Source organism: Rutilus rutilus (assembly GCF_951802725.1).
Source record: "Rutilus rutilus genome assembly, chromosome: 6".
Taxonomy (NCBI): Eukaryota; Metazoa; Chordata; class Actinopteri; order Cypriniformes; family Leuciscidae; genus Rutilus; species Rutilus rutilus.
Window position 1 is genome coordinate 19282951 of NC_140214.1, and position 24418 is coordinate 19307368.

General features: G+C 36.6%; 2 protein-coding genes across 3 annotated transcripts; both read right to left on the reverse strand.

Moving 5' to 3' along the window:
- Positions 1 to 8505: 8505 nt before the first annotated feature.
- Positions 8506 to 14579, reverse strand: LOC311291240 (uncharacterized protein). The gene is made up of 10 exons (XM_084410162.1): positions 14386 to 14579; positions 13622 to 13705; positions 13387 to 13509; positions 13249 to 13301; positions 10214 to 10270; positions 9883 to 9966; positions 9524 to 9646; positions 9383 to 9435; positions 8989 to 9141; positions 8506 to 8689 (listed from the first exon to the last, which is right to left on the reverse strand). Exons 1-5 carry the CDS (start codon positions 14507 to 14509, stop codon positions 10265 to 10267), a joined length of 390 nt encoding a protein of 129 aa, XP_084266288.1. The 5' UTR covers positions 14510 to 14579; the 3' UTR covers positions 8506 to 8689; positions 8989 to 9141; positions 9383 to 9435; positions 9524 to 9646; positions 9883 to 9966; positions 10214 to 10264.
- A 5523-nt stretch (positions 14580 to 20102) lies between these two features.
- On the reverse strand, positions 20103 to 24359 carry LOC311292166 (uncharacterized protein). 2 transcript variants are annotated; one of them, XM_084411740.1, is made up of 6 exons: positions 24056 to 24315; positions 23087 to 23232; positions 22909 to 22992; positions 22655 to 22777; positions 22510 to 22568; positions 20109 to 22269 (listed from the first exon to the last, which is right to left on the reverse strand). In XM_084411740.1, the coding sequence occupies exons 2-6, from the start codon at positions 23088 to 23090 to the stop codon at positions 22150 to 22152; spliced, it is 390 nt and encodes a 129-aa protein (XP_084267866.1). In that variant the 5' UTR covers positions 23091 to 23232; positions 24056 to 24315; the 3' UTR covers positions 20109 to 22149. The 2 variants fall into 2 exon arrangements, with proteins under 2 accessions (XP_084267865.1, XP_084267866.1); XM_084411739.1 differs by lacking the exon at positions 23087 to 23232 and having other exon boundaries at positions 20103 to 22269; positions 24056 to 24359.
- Positions 24360 to 24418: the final 59 nt, after the last annotated feature.

Below are 24418 nucleotides of genomic sequence, written 5' to 3' on the forward strand. Positions count from 1 at the left end.
CTGGAGCGAGTGGAAGGTCACCCACCAGCTGCTTTGTTCTTCTCTTTTAGTATATGAACATGGACCCCATAGTGGACTACAGTTAATATAGAAAGAACCTTAAATAGAGGCGCGATCAACAGACATAACACTCGGAAGTTCTGTTGCTCATCAGCCACAGCCATTAGCGCCTAATCTCGCGTGACATTTTACCTCAAAAACCTCCCGCTGACGCACGAACAGGAAGAGGATCACACAGAGGTACTGTATGTCACGTAGTCACATGACATCGGAGTCAGCCGTGTTGGTATTTCCTCCAACTTCAGTAGGTCGCGTCATTGTTTGCATCGTTTTTGAAAAAGTTCTCTCGCACAAATGGTTGAGGCAAACTTAGAACCTGTGTAGTTTGAGAAATATTTTGGTGGGAATTGCCAAGGTTAAACATTTGTGGCATGTGAATGGGAGACAGTGAGAAACCTCAACCATCTCAAGCTACATACACCGGCTCATATTTCACAGGTCATCGCTTCTAAAGAAAAGGCTTGCGGTAAAGAGCCATTTATGAATGGAGTGGATTTTTTTCAGTGGTCTTATAACCACAAGAAAAGAAGCAAATTGTTTTAGATTTATATATGCTCCAACATGCCCCCCCCCCCCCCCCCCCCCCCCCCCAAAAAAAATTATTAAAGTAATTAACTTAAAGTCCTATCACAAACGCTCGATGATGATCATTGCTTAGCTCAAAATGACATGTAGTAGGCTACATGTGACAAATGAAAACATTTTTGCACCTCAACTTCCCTTTTGAAACATACAGTGGACAAAGTGGAGTTCCCTGATTAACCCTGTACTCTTAACCCTCCTTGCCCCCTCCCTGCCATTAGATCTAGATTGATAGGTCCCAAGGGTCAAAGCTGTGAGGTCAGCCCGTCCTGAGACACCTGCTCTCTCTTGTCAGGCCTGCAACACCCACACTCCCACTGTGAGTATGCCACCTCACACCCAACCCTCTTGACAAGAGTGTTTCCAGCACACATACTGTATATATTACACTGACAAATACAGCATCTGTCTGCTATGTGGTGATTTCACTTGTCTTTTGTCATATTATGAGGAATATAGGGCTGCAATTCTCTCTCTCTCTCTCTCTCTCTCTCTACTAAAAAAACCTTTTTGACAGAATATTTTGATTCAGCAAGGAGAAATTAAAAACAAAACAGTGACATTAAAGATATTACAGATAGAATCCTGAAAAATGTATTATTGTATGCATTATTATTATTTTTAACTTCGATAATAACTAGATGTACCGCATGGCGGTACAAAATATGACCGCCGCTCAGGCCTGCACTGGCTTCCCACAAAAATAAATGACGTGGAGCAATTTGGCTGTATTGCGTGTTTATGTATATAAGTTGTATATTTTAAAAGACTGTCTGGAGTATTCCTGTGGATAATTTAGAGTTTTGTAATTATTTGCTATTACTATTTAAGTTTTATATCAAAAGTCATTAGTTTAGACACTTAACATCCGTAATGTGAAAATGTCACATTCATAACAGTGGATTTAGGTGAAGAAAGTGTACACATAATACATTTTGGTCTGTACCATGAAGAGAAAACTGATTCAACTATATAAACTATATATTTTCTGAAAGCGTAGACTCTCAGGATGTGATCTAACATGGCATGAAACATGTCCCACCCACGTCATTAGTATACTGCCCAAGCATAACACATTGGGTATTGGTAAATCGGGTATATGGCTGATACCTAAAAAAAGTAGTAGTATGTGCATGTCTGTCTGTGTGTGTGTGTATGTGTGTGTGTTTGTGTGTGTGTGTGCGTGCGTACATGTGTGTGTGTGTGTGTGTTTGTGTGTGTGTGTCTGTGCATGTGGATTTGTATGTGTGTGTATAGGTGTGTGTCTGTGCGTGTGGATGTCAGTGTGTGTGCATGCTTGCGTTTGTTTGTATTCCTGCATGTGTGTGTGTGACAGTATCATCCTAAACCAGCAACCCTTCGCTCAACAGCACCATCTACAGGCCGATGAGTGTACAGTCACTAAATGTGCACATAAATGAATTTATTTTATACCCCCCCATGGATGAAATTCTACGAAACTTAGCATACCCCCAGAGGATGTCAAGTTATTCATACACATGAAATATGGTGCAGTTCTGAACATCTCAACTGAAGATAGGGGTGATTAAAGCAGAATAATATTGCATTTTCATTTTTTATGGGAGGGGCGCAAATCACAAATGAGTGATTATGGGCTAGGTTGATGTGGGCCCTTAAGACCAACATACCATAAAAATGTCTTCATCCTCGGTGCCACGGTTCAGGTAGTTATTTAGGAAAAACTGCATTTTTTGGGTTTGGGGGGGCCCAGTGCGGGGGGGGGGGGGGGGGGGAGTGGCCCCCGGGGACCAAACGAAATTTTTCCGTAAAAGTCTAGTGGGGCTACATGCCCACCAAATTTCATGTTCCCCGGTGTTTCGGTGTCCCTGGTATCGTTGACGGAAAATTCAGTAGATGACAAAAAAAACAAAAAAAAAAACCTTGACAATCCCTATATGACCGCTTTCGCTAGCTACGCTAGCGGCGGTCATAATAAGAAATGATTCTTGAGCACCAAAACAAATTATATGATTTCTAAAGGATCATGTGAGACTGAACTAATGATGCTGAAAATTCAGCTTTGCCATCACATAAATTACATTTGACAATATATTAACATAGAAAACAGTCAATATTCTTGGATGTTAAGTTGTAATGATAATATGCAATAATACAAATTTTATAATTTATATATGTGACCCTGGATCACAAAACCAGTCACAAGTAGCACGGGTATATTTGTGGCAAATGGGTCAAAATCTTAACATGTTTCTTTTATGCCAAAATTCATTAGGATATTAAGTAAAGATAATGTTCCATTAAGATATTTAGTCAATTTCCTACCGTAAATATATCAAACATTTATTTTTGTGAGTGAATGCAGTACAATCGCGAACATAAATGGACAACTTTAAAGGTGATTTTCTCAATTCTTTTATTTTTTTGCACTCTCAGGCAAAAATTGTCCTATCCTAACAAACCTTACATCGATGGAAAGCATATTTATTCGGCTTTATTTACAAAATTTACCCATGTGACTGGTTTTGTGCTCCAGGGTCACATATTATATATATAATTTACCAAAAAAATGTCCCCACAAGGACAAGGATTTTGGATACTGCCACTCATGTCCCCATAACGTAGGGTTTAAGACAGACAGACAGACACACACACACACGCAGTACATATATACACTAGTATATGCTTTTATAATTATTAAAGTACTTTATTATTATGGAATGTTTGTTTTAGAATATTGGACAATCAATCAATACACACAGAAACACTTTCAGAAAGATATACTAACAAATTATTCTCATTTACATTCATTAACATAACCATAACTTTTAACTCAATATATAATATGATGACTCGTGTTTCTGTGATCAAGTGCCATAAGGTAATGTCTCACAAATCACATATTTAGAAGAAATGAGTAAGAGCAACTCTTGGTTGCTGGCAGACACTGTGAATGAAGCTGCCCAGGGCTCTTATTTTAACCTCCTTTATTTCAGTCTGTCTAAACTTCAAATAGGACGGCGATTCTGAATGAATGATAATACTCAGCAGCTGATAATGCGCCATTCAGGAAGGAGAATCAAGTTCCTAATTGACAGACTGCTGTGCGGGCTGAAGGGGTGCAGTCTTATTTGGCAGAATCGAAATGTTATTTAGAATTCAAATGTTTGATACTACCTGGTATCAAAACAGTGTGCATGCCAATTTTTTTAAATTAATTTACTAGAATGACTAAGAACTCCAGAGCAATCATTACAGTGACGCTCATATGCATTAACCACTGACTTGATCTGCTCAGAAAACAAAACCGAAAATGCAGAGTAAATAATGACATCTACTTCAAAAAAAGAAGAAGAAAAAAAGAGAAGAAGAAGAAGCTGTATACTCCATGTATTTTGCCCTATTGTCCTCCCAGCTGTGGGACAAAAAAATGATTCTTATTCCCATCATTTTTTGCTTCTATAGAGGCATTGAGTTGTAATGTCACTTTGTTTCCAAGGTCATCAACAACGTTTACAGTCAGATAAATCTGATACTCTCCCTGGAAAGTAAAATACGGCAATCTGTTTAATTATAGATTTTTGATCGTATTTCTATTTTTTATTATTATTATTTATATTAATATAGTGTATATGTGACCCTGGATCACAAAACCAGTCATAAGTCGCACGGGTATATTTGTGGCAATAGCCAACAATACATTGTATGGGTCAAAATTATAGATTTTTCTTTTATGACAAAAATCATTAGGATATTAAGTAAAGATCACACTGTAAAAAAAAATTACATCCCCAAGTCAAAAATTTCAAGTGACCGATAACGGCAAAATTTTTCAATTAGTCTGACGTATTATTTCTCATTGAGCCAATGTTAACAGACTATTGCAACAAGAATTTCACTTGGGCCAATTGAAAAATTTAGATGTTATCGGTCACTTTAAATTTTTGATTTGGGAGGGTTAGACATTTTTTACAGTGCATGTTCCATGAATATATTTTGTAAATTTCCTACTGTAAATATATAAAACATTTATTTTTGTGAGTGAATGCAGCACAATCGCAAACATAAATGGACAACTTTAAAGGCGATTTTCTCAATGTTTCGATTTTTTTTACACCCTCAGATGTATCTCGTCTTAATATTGTCATATCATAACAAACCATACGTCAATGCAAAGCTTATTTATTCAGTTTTCAGATTATGTATCAATCTCAATCTCATAAAATTTACCCATGTGACTGGTTTTGTCGTCCAGGGTCACATATTTTAATGTACTTCATTTCTGAGGAATCAAATTAAAATAATACATCACATTTAAATTGGAGCGGATAAAGCATTATATTGATTGCTCACCTCAGGGCCATTAAACTTTTTTATGTACAATGGAAAGGTTTCATGAAGTGTTTCTGAAACAAGGAAGCAATCTCATTGATATCCCAGCTGCATCACTACAGTGCAAGATAATGTAGTAAACATTCTAACATGTTATACCTCCTTTGATGATGTAACATATTTTGAAATCCTCACAAGGAACATCTGGCTGCTCGTGATTCAACCACAGCTGACCTTTGTAGTAAACACTGCCATGATAACCAATACGGTTGATTGTGAACACTGAAACACAAAACCAGTCAAATGTCATCAGCTCACATCAAAGTTAGTTAAGCTATTTAATTATAAAGATTAAATTAAACTGGGGCTGTTCCATATTATGTAATATAATCAGTATAAATCTTTCATAAACTTACTTGGGATTACTGTATAAGTTACAGAGAACAAATTCACTCCTAGAGAGCAGGGAAAAGCAGTCATTGACAGGTAATACAACGGTCCTGATGAAAGAGAGAGTTTTAATGAAAAGACATCTCAAATACTGAATGTTGAAATATATATATATATATATATATATATATATATATATATATATATATATATATACAATGAGTAAAATAAGTATTTGAACACCCTGCTATTTTGCAAGTTCTCCCACTTAGAAATCATGGAGGGGTCTGAAATTGTCATCGTAGGTGCATGTCCACTGTGAGAGACATAATCTAAAAAAAAAAAATCCAGAAATCACAATATATGATTTTTTAACTATTTATTTGTATGATACAGCTGCAAATAAGTATTTGAACACTTGTCTATCAGCTAGAATTCTGACCCTCAAAGACCTGTTAGTCTGCCTTTAAAATGTCCACCTCCACTCCATTTATTATCCTAAATTAGATGCACCTGTTTGAGGTCTTTAGCTGCATAAAGACACCTGTCCACCCCATACAATCAGTAAGAATCCAACTACTAACATGGCCAAGACCAAAGAGCTGTCCAAAGACACTAGAGACAAAATTGTACACCTCCACAAGGCTGGAAAGGGCTACGGGGAAATTTCCAAGCAGCTTGGTGAAAAAAGGTCCACTGTTGGAGCAATCATTAGAAAATGGAAGAAGCTAAACATGACTGTCAATCTCCCTCGGACTGGGGCTCCATGCAAGATCTCACCTCGTGGGGTCTCAATGATCCTAAGAAAGGTGAGAAATCAGCCCAGAACTACACGGGAGGAGCTGGTCAATGACCTGAAAAGAGCTGGGACCACCGTTTCCAAGGTTACTGTTGGTAATACACTAAGACGTCATGGTTTGAAATCATGCATGGCACGGAAGGTTTCCCCTGCTTAAACCAGCACATGTCAAGGCCTGTCTTAAGTTTGCCAATGACCATTTGGATGATCCAGAGGAGTCATGGGAGAAAGTCATGTGGTCAGATGAGACCAAAATATAACTTTTTGGTCATAATTCCACTAAACGTGTTTGGAGGAAGAAGAATGATGAGTACCATCCCAAGAACACCATCCCTACTGTGAAGCATGGGGGTGGTAGCATCATGCTTTGGGGGTGTTTTTCTGCACATGGGACAGGGCGACTGCACTGTATTAAGGAGAGGATGACCGGGGCCATGTATTGCGAGATTTTGGGGAACAACCTCCTTCCCTCAGTTAGAGCATTGAAGATGGGTCGAGGCTGGGTCTTCCAACATGACAATGACCCGAAGCACACAGCCAGGATAACCAAGGAGTGGCTCTGTAAGAAGCATATCAAGGTTCTGGCGTGGCCTAGCCAGTCTCCAGACCTAAACCCAATAGAGAATCTTTGGAGGGAGCTCAAACTCCGTGTTTCTCAGCGACAGCCCAGAAACCTGACTGATCTAGAGAAGATCTGTGTGGAGGAGTGGGCCAAAATCCCTCCTGCAGTGTGTGCAAACCTGGTGAAAAACTACAGGAAACGTTTGACCTCTGTATTTGCAAACAAAGGCTACTGTACCAAATATTAACATTGATTTTCTCAGGTGTTCAAATACTTATTTGCAGCTGTATCATACAAATAAATAGTTAAAAAATCATACATTGTGATTTCTGGATTTTTTTTTTTAGATTATGTCTCTCACAGTGGACATGCATCTACGATGACAATTTCAGACCCCTCCATGATTTCTAAGTGGGAGAACTTGCAAAATAGCAGGGTGTTCAAATACTTATTTTCCTCACTGTACATACATACAGTGCAATGCATAAGTTAATACACCCATGCTAAAGTTGACTAAAGGAGGAATAAAAAATCATATTTTGGAAATTGAACTTAATGCCTTAATTTAAAAAATTAGGAAAAATCCAACCTTTAAGGACACCAATTTTCTTTGTGAATGAATAATGTATCGTAAATAAATAAATGTTCTTCCTTAAAATACATGGTGCATAAGTGTGTACACCCCTATGTTAAATTCCCATAGAGGCAGGCAGATTTTTATTTTTAAGTATTTAAAAAAAATTTTTTTTAGGATACTATGCATCCTGATAAAGATCCCTTGGCCTTTGGAATTAAAATAGCCCCACATCATCACATAGCCTTCACCATACCTAGAGATTGGCATGGGGTACTTTCCATAAGATCATCTCTCAATGCAAATCAAACTAGCTATTAGGCTAACTGAAATAAAACCATGCCAATCTCTAGGTTTCCAATTATATTTTTGAACTAAACTGTCAAAACTTTGGGGTCAGTAATTTTTTAAAAACTTTTTTTAAATCAGATTTATTTTATTTTATTTTTTATTCAGACAGGACACATTAAATTGACCATAAGTGACATTAAAGACATTTAGAATGTTACAAAATATTTCTATTTATTTTGAACTTTCTATTCATCAAAGAATAAATCTATCACGGTTTCAGCAGCACTGTTTTCAACACTGATAATAAGAAGAAAGCTTTCTTGAGCACTAAATCAGCACATTAGAATGATTTCTGAAGGATCACGTAAAACTGAAGATTAAATGAAAATTCAGCTTTGTCATCACAGGAATACATTTATTTTAAATTGTAATAATATGTCACAATATTACTGTTTTTACTGTACTTTTGAAATGTACATTCTGTATATATATATATATATGTGCGTGTGTGTGAGAGAATGTGTGATTTTTACAAATATTTGATATTCCACTTACCATCAAATGTGTACCAGACAGTAAGATGTTCTGAGGAACATAATAATCTTCTCTCTACAATCACAGATGACACACAAGATAATGCAATAAAACAAAGAAAAGTTGAAGGGCACAAAAGCACCATATCTGCTATCCTTCATGAACAACACCAGTGGCCAAAACTCTCATGGTCAGAATGGTTATGTACAAGTTTAGAGGTTGGGATTTAAACAGAACAACTATTCTGTAAAAAAAGTTCTTGCTTTTAACAATGCACTGTAGTGTACTTTTGTAAAACACATTTGGTTTGAAACCCACCGCAGGTGTTTTGTTTTTGTGTGTGTGCAGGGAACTGTTGAAAAAAGGAAGTTTGTCCATGAGATGAAATCACGAAACAATGTAGTGTATGTGCATGACTTTATTCAGTTTTATACTTCAGCATCACAAACATGATGACATACAATTTCTGCAAATATTTAATGTATTAAAATAGTCCACTGAAACAACAAATTGGTATTTCCTTTCTCCTTGCTGTTCACATGAGGAAGTGTGGCATCACATTGCTGGACTAGTCAAAACTTCTCACCTATTGGGAAAAAAAAGTTTATAAATGTCATTAGTTTTTTTTATATCAAACACACAGACATTAGAACCATCGACCAGAGTATAATGTGTTTTTACAAGTCTGATCAAAGCCAGTGCCCATGTCAATTTTACTGCCATCAAAATGCCATTAAAACATTATCAATACTTTGAGATGGCTTTGCTTTAATGATTTATGAATATGAATTAACCACTGACAATCATTTGATCTTATCAGAAAACACAGAATGGAATATCTGCTCCAAAAAAAAAAGGAAAAAAAGAGAAAAAGAAACAGCATACCATATTTAGCTCGTCCTACATCCCTCCCATCTGTTGAAAACTTTTGCTCATAACATCATGATTTTTCACCTGCCCAGTGACATTGAGATGGACTGTTTGCATGTTTTCAAGGTCATCAACAAATGTCACATTCACATAAACCTGAAATTCGCCCTAGAAGGCAAAATACATAAATATATATATATATTTTTTTTACCTCAACTTGATCATAAAGATATAACACATTGTTTATTTTGGAAAGAGTAAATTGTTAGTTTTGAAACCTAGACCGGGGAAAAAATTTGAAAATTTGTTATATGACATATATTATTATATAATTTTGCTATATATTTTTATACATCCCAATCATAAAAGTCATTTGTATTGGAAAAGATAAAGCATGTTGATTGCTCACCTCAGGGGGATAAAATGTCCTCACATAAATTGGAATTGTTTCATGAAGTGTTTCTAAAACAAGAATGTGGTCTCATTAGTGAGATTAATGCACTGCTGAAACACTGTAAAGGATGTAGTAAAACATTCTAATGTGCAGTACCTCCTTTGATGATGTCACATATTTTTAAATCTTCACAAATAATATCTGTCTGCATGTGATCCAACCACAGCTGACCTTTGTAGTAAACAAGAGCATGAAACCCCATACGTGTGGTTGCGAACACTGAAGGACAAAACAAAGCAAATAAATGATTAATAAAAAAATAAAAATAAAGTATATAATTATTGATAATAATAATGATTAATAATAACTTTTTTGATTATTATTAAGTGTACTACTTATTATAAATATTAAACAGGATCAGTTTTGAATTGTGAAGGGCAGTTCCATAAAGTAAACATTATTATATGCATAATATAACCAATATAAAGCATTAATCTTTCATCTTTTCAACTTACTTGGAATTACTGTATATGTTAAATTGTATGAGGTCATTCCTATAGAGCAGGGGGATGCAGTCACTGACAGGTAATACAATGGCCCTGGTTTAAGAGAGCATTCAAATCCCACATGAGGTGATTCATGAACTCATGATTCATAAACATAATTTGTCAAATAAACAGTAATTAATATGTAAATTGAAATAAAATAAAAAAATAATAATCTATTTGAAAAAACATCCATTGAGTTTTTAATAATTATCACTTATCTTTTGCTGGTAGCTAAGGATCTGAGGTATAGATCAAACTGAGTAAATAAGTAAACCATTGAAAAACAAAAAGATCTTACCATCGTAGCTGCCCCAAACGCTAACACTTTCTGAAGAGCAAATCAATTGTGTCACTGCTGAGGACATACAAGACAATGACACAATATGACAAAGAAAAACTAAAAGGTACAGAAGCACCATTGCTGATCTCCTTTAATGAAACAAACCAGTGGCAAAACCTCTCCTTAATGGTTTCATACCATTTGTGTATCAGTCTTCAAATATTGATCTAATAACAGCAGGACACAACAATGCACTGCATTATTGTAAAACTTCTCTTTTGGATTGAACCATGATTTTTTTTCTCTCTGTAAGTACCTGTAATTATGTGAACAAAGAAGTGCTGGTAAACAGAAAGTAGTGAATGCAGAGAGTATGTCATTTAAATGGCATTTATTTACATTTTCACAGTTTCAGCTTCACAAACATACTAAAACCATTTCATGACTCTCCTCAACAGTCCAGACTTAGACAATTACTTTATTATTAAAAACAAATCGAATAGAAAATATAACATCTCTCCTAAGTCACACACCACAGAAAAGGTTATAAAATAAGAAATAAAATATTATATATTTATCAAGGTTTATGCTTAAAACATTAACTGTCTTAATAAATCTTGTTAAATACCATTCAAAAGTTTAGGGTCAGTAAGATTTTTAAATAAACCTTTTATGCTCCCCAAAGCAGCATTTACTGTATTTGATCAAATATACAGTAAAAACGTTTTGGTTACTTACATAACCTTGGTTCCCTGAGACATTGCGCAGTACCTGACGCTATGGGGAAAGTCTCTTTCTCCAAAATACTGAAGCCTGATTAAATCACCTCTGTGTAACAACACAGACAAATGGCGTTTAAGCGCACCGCAATGGGTATATAAGCCACCGCTGAGTGGCATTTCATCATAATTTTTCGACTGAGGAAAGCGGAGAATCGACCGCTAACAGTGCAAGCATAATAACACGGCAAGGGTATGCAATGTCTCATTCCCGTCCATCTCAGGGAACCGAGGTTAGTAACCAAAACGTCCTTTCAATAATGGTTCACTCGACATTGTGTCAGTAGCTGACGCTATGGGGAATGCAATCCAACAGCGCTGTGTTATTAGCGCAGGACTGTCCTAGCTTAAAAGGCAGAGAAAAGGCCCTGCCAGCCTGGTCCAGGGATAAAGCTCTGTTCCCAGGACCTTGACAGTGAGGAGGACTGCTCGGGCTGCTGCTCAGGGTCCAACACTACCCAGGGGCGAGGGCCCTAACATTTGAGGAATGGATAGCGCTTAACGGTCCGGGAGGCAGTGCCTGACTTCAGGCTCTGCTTTGGGCTGGGCTTGAGCAGATGCTGGAATCAGATTGACGGGCTGCTCGGTCGACCTGGGGTGAAGCCGTCCACTACCGAGCCGAAAAAGGCACATTGGAGAGACCGGGGAGTCAAGGAGGGCTGTCTTGTCGGCCACATTGATCTCTGTCAAGTTCAGCCAAAGGTGGCGCTCAAGGACCACCAAGCTGCTCATCGAGTGGCCAATTGCTTGGGCCGTCATCTTGGCACGCAGGTTGAGGTCGGTCGTGCTCCACAGCACCTTAAAGGCAGATGGATCCAGGCCTGACTCGTCCATAGACTGGAAGGAGTGTGGCCTGTAAAACCTGCTGGACTGCCATCGTACGGAGGGCAGATCCTGCTTGGCCGGCTGCTGTGTAAGCCCTGGCTACCAGGGGTGATGTGGCCCTGCAGGGCTTAGAGAGATGAGGGATGAATCATCAACAGATTTGACGACTTAGTCAGCTCTTCATGCACCTCTGGAAAAAACACTCTGTCCCATTTGCTCAGCCCCGTGACTCTGGTGCTTCTTCCTTCTAGGCTTTTGAAGGAGTGCCATGAGAATGGGGGAGTGCGAGATTCCTTTAAAGAATGTGAACCACGAGCGGGCGGCCCAGGCAGGCAACACACTCAGAGTGCTCATCCGAGGGGTGCCTTGCAGGTGCCACAGTCTTGACGCGACATTTTGCAACAAACGCTGCTGAAATTCGATCTTTCAATCCTGGGTTTTTCAAATCTTTCTCCGTCAGTGCGAAGATCATTTCTTTACTGACTAAGAAGAAGAAGACGGCATTTTTCTGTGTAGTTATGCAGACGCAATTCAATCAGGCTTCAGCATTTCAGAGAATGGAACTTTCCCAATAGCGTCAGCTACTGACGCAATGTCGAGTGAACTGTTATCGAAAGGGAATTGAAATTTTTTTACTTATTACAATTTTAAAGAACTGTTTTATATTTGAATATATATATAATTTATGTAATTTATTCCTGTGATGGGAAAGCTGCATTTTCAGCAGCCATTACTCCAGTCTTCAGTGTCACATGATCCTTCATAAATCATTTTAATATTCTCGATTTGGTGCTCAAGACACATTTCAAATTATTATCAAATATTTTTTTTTGGATTATTATCAAAATCAGTTTTTGTGATTGAAAACTGATTTATGGTGCATCCGTTCTTAATAAAAGTATTAATTTCTTTAAAAAAAAATCGTTCTGACCCCAAAATTTTGAACGGCTGTATAAATTTATCTTGTGTTTTCTCTTACTGTAAGTAATTTTCCATGTCTAAAACAAGAACTGAGCAATCATTACAGTGACGCTCATATGCACTGACGATCACTTGATCTGCCCAGAAAAAAGAACCAAAACTATGAATAATGACATATCCCTCAAAAAAGAAGAAGCTGTATACTCCATGTAGTTTGCCCTAAAGTCCTCCCAGCTGTGGGACAAAATTGTTCTTCTTATTGACATCATTTTTTAATTCTATAGAGGCATTGAATTGTAATGTCACTTTGTTTCCAAGGTCATCAACAACGTTTACAGTGAGATAAGTCTGATACTCTCCCTGGAAAGTAAAATAGCGAAATCGATTTAACTATAAGATTATGGCTTTTAATCTCATTTGTGTATATTATAATATATATATATTTTTAATGTCTTACGGATCATATTAAAATAATACATTGCATTTAAATTGAATAAGAGTGGATAAAGCATTATATTGATTGCTCACCTCAGGGCCATTCAACTTTTTTAAGTAAAAAGGAACGGTTTCATGAAGTGTTTCTGAAACAAGGAAGCAATCTCATTGATATCCCAGCTGCATCACTACAGTGCAAGATAATGTAGTAAACATTCTAACATGTTGTACCTCCTTTGATGATGTAACATATTTTGATATCCTCACAAGGAACATCTGGCTCCTCGTGATCCAACCACAGCTGACCTTTGTAGTAAACACTGACATGATAACCAGTACGGTTGATTGTGAACACTGAAACACAAAACCAGTCAAATGTCATCAGCTCACATTTATAAAGATTAAATTAAACTGGGGCTGTTCCATATTATGTAATATAATCATCATAAATCTTTCATAAACTTACTTGGGATTATTGTATAAGTTATAGAGAACAAATTCACTCCTAGAGAGCAGGGAGAAACAGTCAACGACAGGTAATACAACGGTCCTGATGAAAGAGAGAGTTTTAATGAAAAGACATCTCAAATACTGAATGTTATACCCTTTTTTGTGGCTTACTAGTTAAGTGGGTTTCCAATTATATTTTCTGTACACACACTATACCTTTCAAAAGTTTGGGGTCAGTAAGAATTTTTAAAGACATAAAAAAATTCAAGGACTCATTGAACTGATCAAAAGTTAGAGAAAAGACATTTATAAAGTTACAAATTATTTCTATTTCAAATAAATGCTGTTATTTTACATTTTCTAGACCTCAAAGAATCCTGAAAAATATATCACTGTTTTCACAAAGATATTAGGCAGCACAACTGTTTTCAACATTGTTAATGATAAGAAATGTTTCTTGAGCATCAAATCAGCATATTATAATGATTTCTGAATGATCATGTGACACTGAAGACTGGAATATTGCTGAAAATGCAGCCTTTCCATCACAGGAATAAATTACATTTGAAAATATAATACAACAGGAACAGATATTTTAAATTGTAATAATGTGTCACAATGTTACTGTTTTTCCTAGATTTTTGATCAACGCAATGCAGTCTTGGTCACAAGAGACTTTAAAAAATATAAAAAGTTTGTGTTAATATAAAACATATATTTGTGTGTATGTGAGTTTTGTGTATGTGTGATTTAAAAAAAATAAAATGATATTCCACTTACCATCAAATGTGTACCAGACAGTAAGTTGTTCTGAGGAACATAATAATCTTCTCTCTGCAATCACAGATGACACACAAGATAATGCAATAAAACAAAGGAACGCTGAAGGGCACAGAAGCACCATATCTGCTATCCTTCACAACAAGAATATGTAAGTTGGGAAGCTGTGATTTAAATAGAACAGCTATTCTGTAAAAAACGTTCTTGCTTTTAGTAATGAAGAGATGAGAAACTCACCACAGGTTTTTGACTAAGTACCAGTGGTTTTGTGAACAGGGAACTGTTGAAAAAAAGGAATTTTTTTAGATAAACAAGCAGGAATGTAGTGGATACCGTATGTGGATGAGTTTATATTATACATGTTTAGGATAACAAACAATTGCTGCAAATATTGAATGTATTAAAATATTATATTTTAATATTATATTTTATATTTTTATATTGTTTCAGTCCACTGAAACAACAAAATCGAATTGAGTCCATATCATAAAAATCTGTTTGCAAAGCCTGTGCTGAAATTGCGACTGATTTATCAAAGAATCCACAGTGAAATGAACGGAATAGAAATACAATAATATATAATAATAATAATAATGTATAATAATACTCAACTGAGACATTCACATTGTTCAAAAAAAATAACCACATTCCTAGCATTAGGATCCTTTGGAAGGTAATGTTATTTTTAGTCCAGTGATCCTGTATTGCTCTTCACCATCTCACTAACACGCCAGTGGGCGGGGCCAAAGTTGCGATGATGAACTAGGTGTTGGTCTTCTTCTTCAGATACTTATTTCACCTATCTATGATGTCATAAATGTCGTTCTCTGGGCTTGGTTACAATAAAAGCTGTTTTTGGACTAACAAGGAAGTTTTCCGTTCTGAATAATTACAAAATATTACCATATTTAAATTTAAATGACCATAGTGCTAAATTTGATCACTAAATTAATATCAGTCATTTTTAAAGACCAAGGAAAAGTTGTTGTCATGTGAAATCTCCAAACTTTTGGTATCGCTGAAAAGCCATGAATGGGCTCTTTACAGCACATACAGACTGAAAACTGTGACGTGTATTGTGTCCGAGAAATTCACTAAAATATAATGTCCACTGCAGTGGACAAAAGTCTATTCCTGGGTCCCAGGAGGGTATGTCAAAACAGCATAGAATAGTGCATAAGTACGCGAACTGGGAGCACCTATAATGCTCATATTGCCCCATTTTTAATAAAAAAATTAAAATCAAAAATAAAGTACTGTATTATAGTAACTTGAGGAGTTTTTCAACAAACTACTTATTTACTCTTACTTGAGTCATATTATTTTTAGTAGCCTACTACTAAGTCAATTATTTCTTAAGTAGCAATCATTTTACTTAAAGGTACAGCTAAACTATATAAATAACATTTTAAAAAACTGCATACATCTTTGGAAGAACACTGTAGCCATGGGGATGTCCCGATCAAGTTTTTCGTGCCGATCCAATCCGAGTCATTGAATATCGAGTAGCCTGTCGATACAGAGTTCCGATCCGATGCTTGTATTTTCCAAGTGATTGGTGCACACTTCAAGTACATTAAAGTTATTATCAATTCAATGCAAAAAAGGAATATGCAGAGAGTTTTTTTCAGGGGCAGGGGCTCAAAATCTAAATTTTTATATAATTTTTGAGAGCCTGATTACAAAACTAAAAGAATCACCAAAAGCCATGTCCTATATAATGTTGTCATTATAATTTTATGTAGCTTATATTTTATGCAGCTTATTTTTTCAAGCAATTCAAAACTATCATGCTGGGGAACAGTGCGCATCTGAAGTGTCTCAGATGAAGGAAATACGGTAATCCATTATTTATCTGCTTTAATATACCGGCCACATTTTCTTATCGGGGCGATAATGATAACATTAAAACATATATCAGCCGATACCGATATGGTGGCCAATATATCGTGCATCCCTAAAACATACATACTCATTTTCACAAATACACGCAGTAAAATAAGATACAAGATAGTATGAAAATAATGTCTATAATAATATGAAAGAAATGTTTTAAAAGGTTATGACATGTTTGTGATGTTATGTTTTATTTATTGTTACGTTATTGCATCTTGCTTCGGACTTGACTGACAGACTGGCATTCTGAAACCGCAAGATGCTGTCCAAATGCAATGATGTCCTACCTCCCTGTCAACATATGTATTCCCATAACTCCACGCACCCTGCACACGCAGACATCACACGTTATCAGCGCATTCTGCTTTGCAGAGTTGTAGACAGACAGTCACCCAGCACTGCAAACAAACAGCAGCCGCCTTTTACAGTTCCTCCTGAACCAAACAACAAGCTTACTGTTCATGCCATGCTGTAACCGTAATTATGAAATGGCAGTCCTGCTCTGGCTGTGTGAGTTCATGTGTTTTGAAGAAGGCGTGGCTTTGAAGAGCGCTTTGAAGGGAGGGAGGGATCTCATGCTTTCAAAGCTTGCTATTGTTAGCCTCTCAAAAATTGCTTACCCTACCTTTAAGTGAGAACGAGAAGTTTAAAGCTTACAGGCTTCCGTACGTGGTCCACCTGCAGTGTCTTCTGGGATTTCTAATGGTTCAATTCTCTGCACTACCTTCAATATCAAGAACACATCCGGGTACTTTAATGAATCCTCTGTACTTGCGTTCTTGAGTATTAGAATTTAACTTTGACGGTTGACGATGAACGAACGCAAGGGCACAAGGGAACGCATACTGAGAAATGGCAGAAGCTCGAATGTGCATGTATGACGCGCTACAACAGGACCTTACTAGCTCTCTCGCGTCTCACACAGGCTGTGTCCAAAATCACACGCTCTCTTGAGTAGGCTAGGTACTTATTTTGAATATTTACTTCATGATCGCTAAAAAAGTATGTTCTATTAGTATGAGTGTGTGTAGTTTAAATGTAATCTGGACGTACTACATTCCATGTTGTCATTATCACGTGACCTAACATCAGTTGCATCACTTCACTGCCATTCATAAATCCTTTTCCGTGGCCTCATGGGATAGTGAAGTGTCAAGTCAGGTCACATTTATTTATATAGCGCTTTTTACAATACAGATTGTTTCAAAGCAGCTTTACAGAGATAACAGGAAAATGCAACAAAGTTTGTTTCCAGAAGAAAATAGCGTCACAGTCCTGCTTAAGTAAGTTAAGTCAGAGAATGTCTAATAAGGCGAGAAGTTTCACTCTCAGTACACTTCCGGCTTCTGAAATGGTTGCAGTTCCACTTTGATTCCATATGAGGGCGCTCACAGGACGAGTGCAGAATGAATGGAGGTGTATGGCAGTATACCCATCAAAATCCACTTTTCTCAGGATATAATTTTTTGTCTAGTAATTTGAATATTGTATTCGAAAGGAGATGCAAAGAAATTACACATTGCTGGGTGTTCGATTTTTTAGAGTCACTTATTTGCTTTAAAAAGTCTTTTAAAGTGTCAATGACATCATACACATCATATGACCAGAGATACTGCTTTACGGCAATCCTTCAGTCACTTTGGTGCTTTCGTGCTCTGCACTTTCTTTTCTCTCGAGGCATCGACAACACAGCTGACACAGGTAAATACACGTGCTAGACGAGTTTTTGTTTTGTTTGTTTCTGGTCCCGCTTCGGATGCCACGATGCCATCAAGCGGTATCTCTGATCGTAATCAGTCCTTCACTGACCAATCAGCGTTCATTTGCAGAATGCTAGCGTGTTATGGGCAACAACAACTCAACCTGTAAGAAATCGAAAGGACATAAGTACTCGTTCATTCAGCTTTCGACCTATAACCCATGTTGAACTTGCAAAACCTACTATCGAATCTGAGATTTCTCAACGGCAATCGGGTGAAAGAGACAAATTTAGCCGTCTAGCCCCATAGACTCCCATTCATTCTGCACTCATGGGCGATCGCCCCCAGTGGAACTCTGGTGGAACTACAACCAAAATTCGGTACAATAGGACTTAAAGGTGAACTAAGTAACTTTTTTACCTTAACTGAACAGCTTCAGAGTCATTGGAATGGTTATATTACTTATTTCGGGTTGAATGGTGGTCGTTTCGCACCCCCCTGGTGCCCGTGAGCGGAAAATCCGCACTTGCAACTTTGAGCCGGCGGGCCGCCGGCCGCCGCGTCAGGAAGTATCGCGTGATATCAGGTCTCGCGATGTAAAAAATTGCTTTATGGCCAAAAGAAATCTGCTAAAATGCTGTCATTATTGCGCTCCCTCACACTGTTCGAACCCGAATGAAGAAGACGTTTTAAAGAATGTCCCATCTGCTTTGATGTCGTTGATCTACTAGCCTCTGATGTCTGAGAATCGCCAACGAGTTTTTACAACAGTGTTGTCAAATATCTATTCCGAAGCTGTGGGGGAGCTCTAGAGAGAAACCTGCGAGCAAAAAGCGAGAATACAGCGAAGAAATCCCGAAACTACTGAGCCCCGCTTTAATAGGGAGTGGGCAGGCTCTCCGTAGACGGGCTCTGGTTAAGTGATGTTTCATTTTGTTGTATAAAAATGATTAATTTAGTTAATTTATATATATATATATAGCCGCTCTGGAGAAAACCGTGATGTCAACGTCCAGCTCAGTTCAGTTCTCATATAATGGTGTCCATCATATGCACACTTCAGAATCTTGCCGGAAGAAGTAGGTCATCCAGGAACTTTTTGCCTACTCTGTTATAAGTACTGTAAATTTGGACATACTTCTTTTGTCACATACTGTTTTTCGCCTACTATATAGTAGTATAGAATGCGATTTCAGATGCAGCCACACACATTTGAGCTTCTTATCCTTTTAACGATGGTTAGCAAACCCACTTAAAGGTGCATACTGCCACCTACTGCATGACACCTGTGTGACAGCTGACATAAAATAAAGGATCAGGCTTAGGATAGCCGATACCATTCAGTATAAAAATTACAAAAAAATATTTTGGTAAAAAAAAAAATATATATATATATATATATATATATATATATATATATATATATATATATATATATATATATATATATATATATATATATATATATATATATATATATATTGACATCATGACAACTCACTGGAGATTTTTAGCATGGTAATGAATATGACAACATTAATGTATTTGGTCTTGGTGGAATAGATCTGCTACACTGCTGCTGAATTGCTGCTGCTGTTGATTATTGCTGTTGTTATAGATTATTGCTGCTGCAGAGCAAGTACAAGAACTTGCTACAGTCAATAAATACACCGATATGCTGCTGTGAGTATGCAAGACACACTGCTGCTGCACAAATAGCATTTATCAATTACTCATAGCAGATCAATACAGGTGGAGCTGGGGAAGGTGGAGGGTTTTAGACGAACTCTGAAACCGTGCTGCAAACATGTTGGGCAGCAAGCTCATTAGCTGTAGATGCAACATGAACCATTTAGCTTGTGCCAAGTAACCACAAAGTAAAAAGCCACAAAATTGCTCTGTCTTAAGAGTTTTGTACCATATAAGTGTATCAATCTTCTTCCTGAAAGCTGGGATATGAAAAAAATCACGATCTAATAACATCAGGAAACAACAATGCACCGCATTATTGTAAAACTTCTCTTTGGTATTGAACCATGAATCAGTTTTTTTTTTCTCTCTCTGTAAGTACTTGTGACAAAGAAGTGCTGGTAAACAGAAAGTAGTGAATGCAGAGGGTATGTCATTTAAATGTCATTTATTTACACTTTCACAGTTTCAGCTTCACAAACATACTAAAAACCATTTCATGACAATTGCTGTTGATTATTGCTGTTGTTATAGATTATTGCTGCAGCATTTATCAATTACCCATAGCAGATCTATACAGGTGGAGCTGGGGAAGGTGGAGGGTTTTAGACGAACTCTGAAACCGTTGTAAAAAAATTAATTTGCATTGTTTATCCTTTTGATCTTTCATTCAAAAAATTCACAAAAATCGAACCTTTCATTGAAGTAAAATAATTGAAACTGGGGAGGAAATCACATTATGAAATAAATGTTTTTCTCCAAAACACGTCAGCCACAATTATTGGCACCCCTAGAATTTTTTACGAGTAAAATATCTCTGAAGTATTTTCCAATTAATATTTACCTTTATTTAGCACACCAGGGTGACTAGGAACATGAAATTGTCCAGCTATGACTTCTTGTTTCACATGAGTTTAAATATGAGGAAACACAAAGGCCAAATTCCCTTAATCATCCATCACAATGAGTAAAACCAAAGAATATAGTTCTGATGTGCAGCAAAAGATTGTTGAGCATCACAAAATAGAAAGTTACTGTAAGAAAATAGCTAAAGAATTGAAAACCCCCATTTTGACCATCAGGGCAATAATTAAGTAGTTCCGATCAACTAAAGATGTTACGAATCTGCCAGGAAGAGGACATGTGTCTATATTGTCTTAATGCATGTTGAGGAGGAAAGTTTGAGTGGCCAAAGACTCTCCAATGATCACAGATAGAGAATTGCAGAGATTACTTGAGTCTTGGGGGTCAGAAAGCCTAAAAAAAATGATCAAACAACCCTTACACAACCACATGCTGTTTGGGAGGGTTTCAAGAAAAATCCTCCTCGCTCCTCCAAAAATAAACTCCAGAATATTCAGCTGTCAGACATGACTAGAACTTCAAAAGGGACCGGATTCTATGGTCAGATGAAACAAAAAAAGGGCTTTTTGGCAGCAAACCCACCAGATGTGTTTAATGCAAACAGAAATAAAAAGTACCCCATGCCTACGGTTAAATATACTGCTCGATCTTACATGTTGTGGGCCTATTTTTTAGCTGGAGGTCCTGGACATCTATCTTGTTCAGATGGTATTATGGATTCTAGCAAATACCAAAAGATAAAAAATCAAAACCTGACTGCCTCTGCTAGAAATCTTATAATGGGCCGTGGTTGGATCTTCCATCAGGACAACGGTCCAAAACAAACATCAAAATCAACACAAAAATGTGTAACTGAGCACAAAATGAAGCTTCTGCCATGACCGTCCCAGTCCCCTAAACTGAACCCTATAGAAAATGAGTGGGGTGAACTGAACAGAAGAAGCACCAACATGAACTTGTGAATCAGAAGGATCTGGAGACTAGATTCTGTACGGAGGAATGGTCTCTGATCTCTTGTCAGTTATTCTCCAAACTCATCAAGCATTATAGGAGAAGACTCAGATCTGTTATCTTGGCAAAAGGAGGTTGCAAAAAGTATTTAATAACAGGGAGCCAATAATTATGGCCAGCGTGTTTTGGAGAAAAGCATTTATTTCATAATGCGATTTACCCCCCACTTTCAATTCTTTTACTTCAATGAAAGGTTAGATTTTTTGCAAATTTTTTTATGAAAGCTCAAAAGGATAAACAATGCAGATTTATTTTTTACAGCCATTTTTGATCATATTTACCAGGGGTGCCATCAATTCTGACCACTTGATATTATTAAAAACAAATCGAATGGAAAATATAACATTTCTCACTTAACATAATATATAAAATGAGGTTTCTGTTTATAACATTAACTGTCTTAACAAATTATGTTAATTTTGCTGTCGGTTACAATCATAATTTTTCTGGAATCTTTGAAACATTATAAATGCTTACTGGATGTGTTTTTTTCTGAATAAAAGTATTAATTCCTTCCAAAGAAAAAGTCTTACTAACACCAAACCTTTGAACAGTAGTAAATTGATCTTATCCTTGCTGTTAAACTGCTGTTCTACAACCCTCCTCAAAAAATTCCTTTCTCACTACCAGTACCTTTTATTTCTATAGTGATGTTGAAACGTATTGTCAGCCTTCTTTCAACATCATCGACAATGTTCACATCCATGTAAATCTGATATTCTCCCTGGGAAGGAAAACAAAATAAATACAACTTTTTTTTATAGCTTTCAAAGGATGTCATATTTTCATTTGTCATGTGCTTGCATCCAAAGCAACAGTGCATGTAATTGTTTTCATATACATGTTCACTTAGAATCGAACACATGACCTTGGTGTTGTCATGCTATACCAGTTCAGCTACAGGAACAACTTATAAAATCTCATTTATAATAGAATGGGTACAACATTAGTCATGAAATCTCACCTGAGGAGTAGGCAATTTGCTTCTTTTTAAAAAAAATGGACATGTTTCCTGCAGTGTTTCTGAAACAAGGAAGCACTCAAATCAATATCCACAACTGCACAATGAAAGATGAAGTGCAGTGCAGTAAACATATTTTAACATGTACCTCCTTTGATGATGTAACAGGCTTTAACATCCTCACAAGGAATATCTGGTTGTGTGTACTCTAACCATAGCTGACCTTTGAAGTAAATTTGAGCATGATATCCAGCACGAGCAGGTGTGAACACTGAATGACAATAAAGTTCATTTCAAATTTAGAAAGCCAAAAAAAAGCTCAAACATGATTCCAAGTTGCATGACACATAGATTTTATACATAATGTAATGATTCAGAAGCATAACATTTTAATAAACTTACTTGGGATTACTGTATAAGTTAAAGTGTGCCAGGCCACTTTTGGAGAGCAGGGGGAACCGGTCAGTGACAGGTAATACAACGGCCCTGGTTAAAGAGAGACTGAGCATTGAATAATGACATCTCAAAAATATTAATATAAAGAGTGAAATACCTTCTATCATTTTGCAAAACTTAGTACACATGGGTGGTGTTGCTAGAGGTTTGATATCTGAGCAGGTAACCAAAGTGCTGCAGGTTTAAACTCCACAAGAGGTGATCCATGAACTTTAGCCATTGTGTCCTTGAGCAAGATACTTCACCATGGGTTGCTCTAATACGGTGCCCCTAAAGGGACATGGTGATGGGGGAGAAATGAGATGGGAGGAAAAATTATATTTCAATGATTTTGCGTTCTCTCACAAAATGTTTGCGTTCCTCCAAGGAACTTTGCATTTGCTCGCAAAACTTTTGTATTGTAAATAATAAATCTCAATGTGGTCCCACTTTATATTCAGTATCCTTAACTATTATGTTCTAACATTTGATTTAATTATTTGATTCAATGATTTAATACTTATCGTTTACATACATGTTTTACATTGTACTTATATATTTTTTTAAATACCTGCATGGAATTACAGCTTAATTTCATACACTGTTGACCCTTCTCTTACCCCTTCTCTAACCTACCCATATACCACCAAACCAGTCCCTACCCTTACCCACATCACACCTCAATAGCAATACAACATAAACACAGTAAGTACATTTTTGTGTGATGCAAGTACATAGTGGTTAAAGACACCTAATATAAAGTGTGACCCAATGCTTTTGCGAATGAACATTGTGATTCATGGGAGAATGCAATACTTTTGTGAGAGAAAACCATTGAAACTAAATATAATTTATCCTCCCATCTCATATATATTTCCCTTTAGGGGCTCCATATTCCATATGATAAGCTAAATGACCTAATTAGTTGTTTAAAACTTTTCTTTATGTAAACATCTGTGGAAATGTTTCTGTCTTCTCTTTTTCTGATAACGATTTAAACCACGAGTCATTAAGTTTAAAAAGTAATATCTTAATACAGGCTTTGCACTGACCAAACAGAATCATTTAGCATCATATAACAGCACATTGTTTAAGAAAAAAATATTCAACTCACCTTCGTAGCTGTACCAAATGCTACAATACTCTGAGGAGCATAATAATCTTCTTTCTGCGGAGGCAGAGGACACACAAGGCAAAGCTATAATACAAAAAATAAAAACTGAAGCATGCAAAAACACCATAACTCGTTTTCCTGAATAAAACTAGTAGGCAGAGATCTCTCCGTCTGAAATAATAACAACAGTTTTTTGTTTTAATGATCAAAATGATCATAGTGTCACACTAATAAATACTTCTTAAAACATCCCCTTTCGATAGATAGGTCACCGATTGTTCCCCCTATAAATGTCAATGGTTGTGAGAATAAGGAAGAAAACAGAAGTTGGGCCACAAGATAAAATCATGATGCAGGAAGGAT

Coding starts and splice junctions, on each gene's coding strand:
- LOC311291240 (XM_084410162.1), bottom strand. CDS start 14,509: ATGGTGCTTCTGTGCCCTTCAGCGTTCCTTTGTTTTATTGCATTATCT. Junction 13,510..13,621: donor AACTTATACAATAATCCCAA/GTAAGTTTATGA, acceptor TTTGTGTTTCAG/TGTTCACAATCAACCGTACT. Junction 13,302..13,386: donor ATGTTACATCATCAAAGGAG/GTACAACATGTT, acceptor TCCTTGTTTCAG/AAACACTTCATGAAACCGTT.
- LOC311292166 (XM_084411739.1), bottom strand. CDS start 24,182: ATGGTGTTTTTGCATGCTTCAGTTTTTATTTTTTGTATTATAGCTTTG. Junction 22,569..22,654: donor CTGTTACATCATCAAAGGAG/GTACATGTTAAA, acceptor TCCTTGTTTCAG/AAACACTGCAGGAAACATGT. Junction 22,270..22,509: donor GCAAATTGCCTACTCCTCAG/GTGAGATTTCAT, acceptor TTTCCTTCCCAG/GGAGAATATCAGATTTACAT.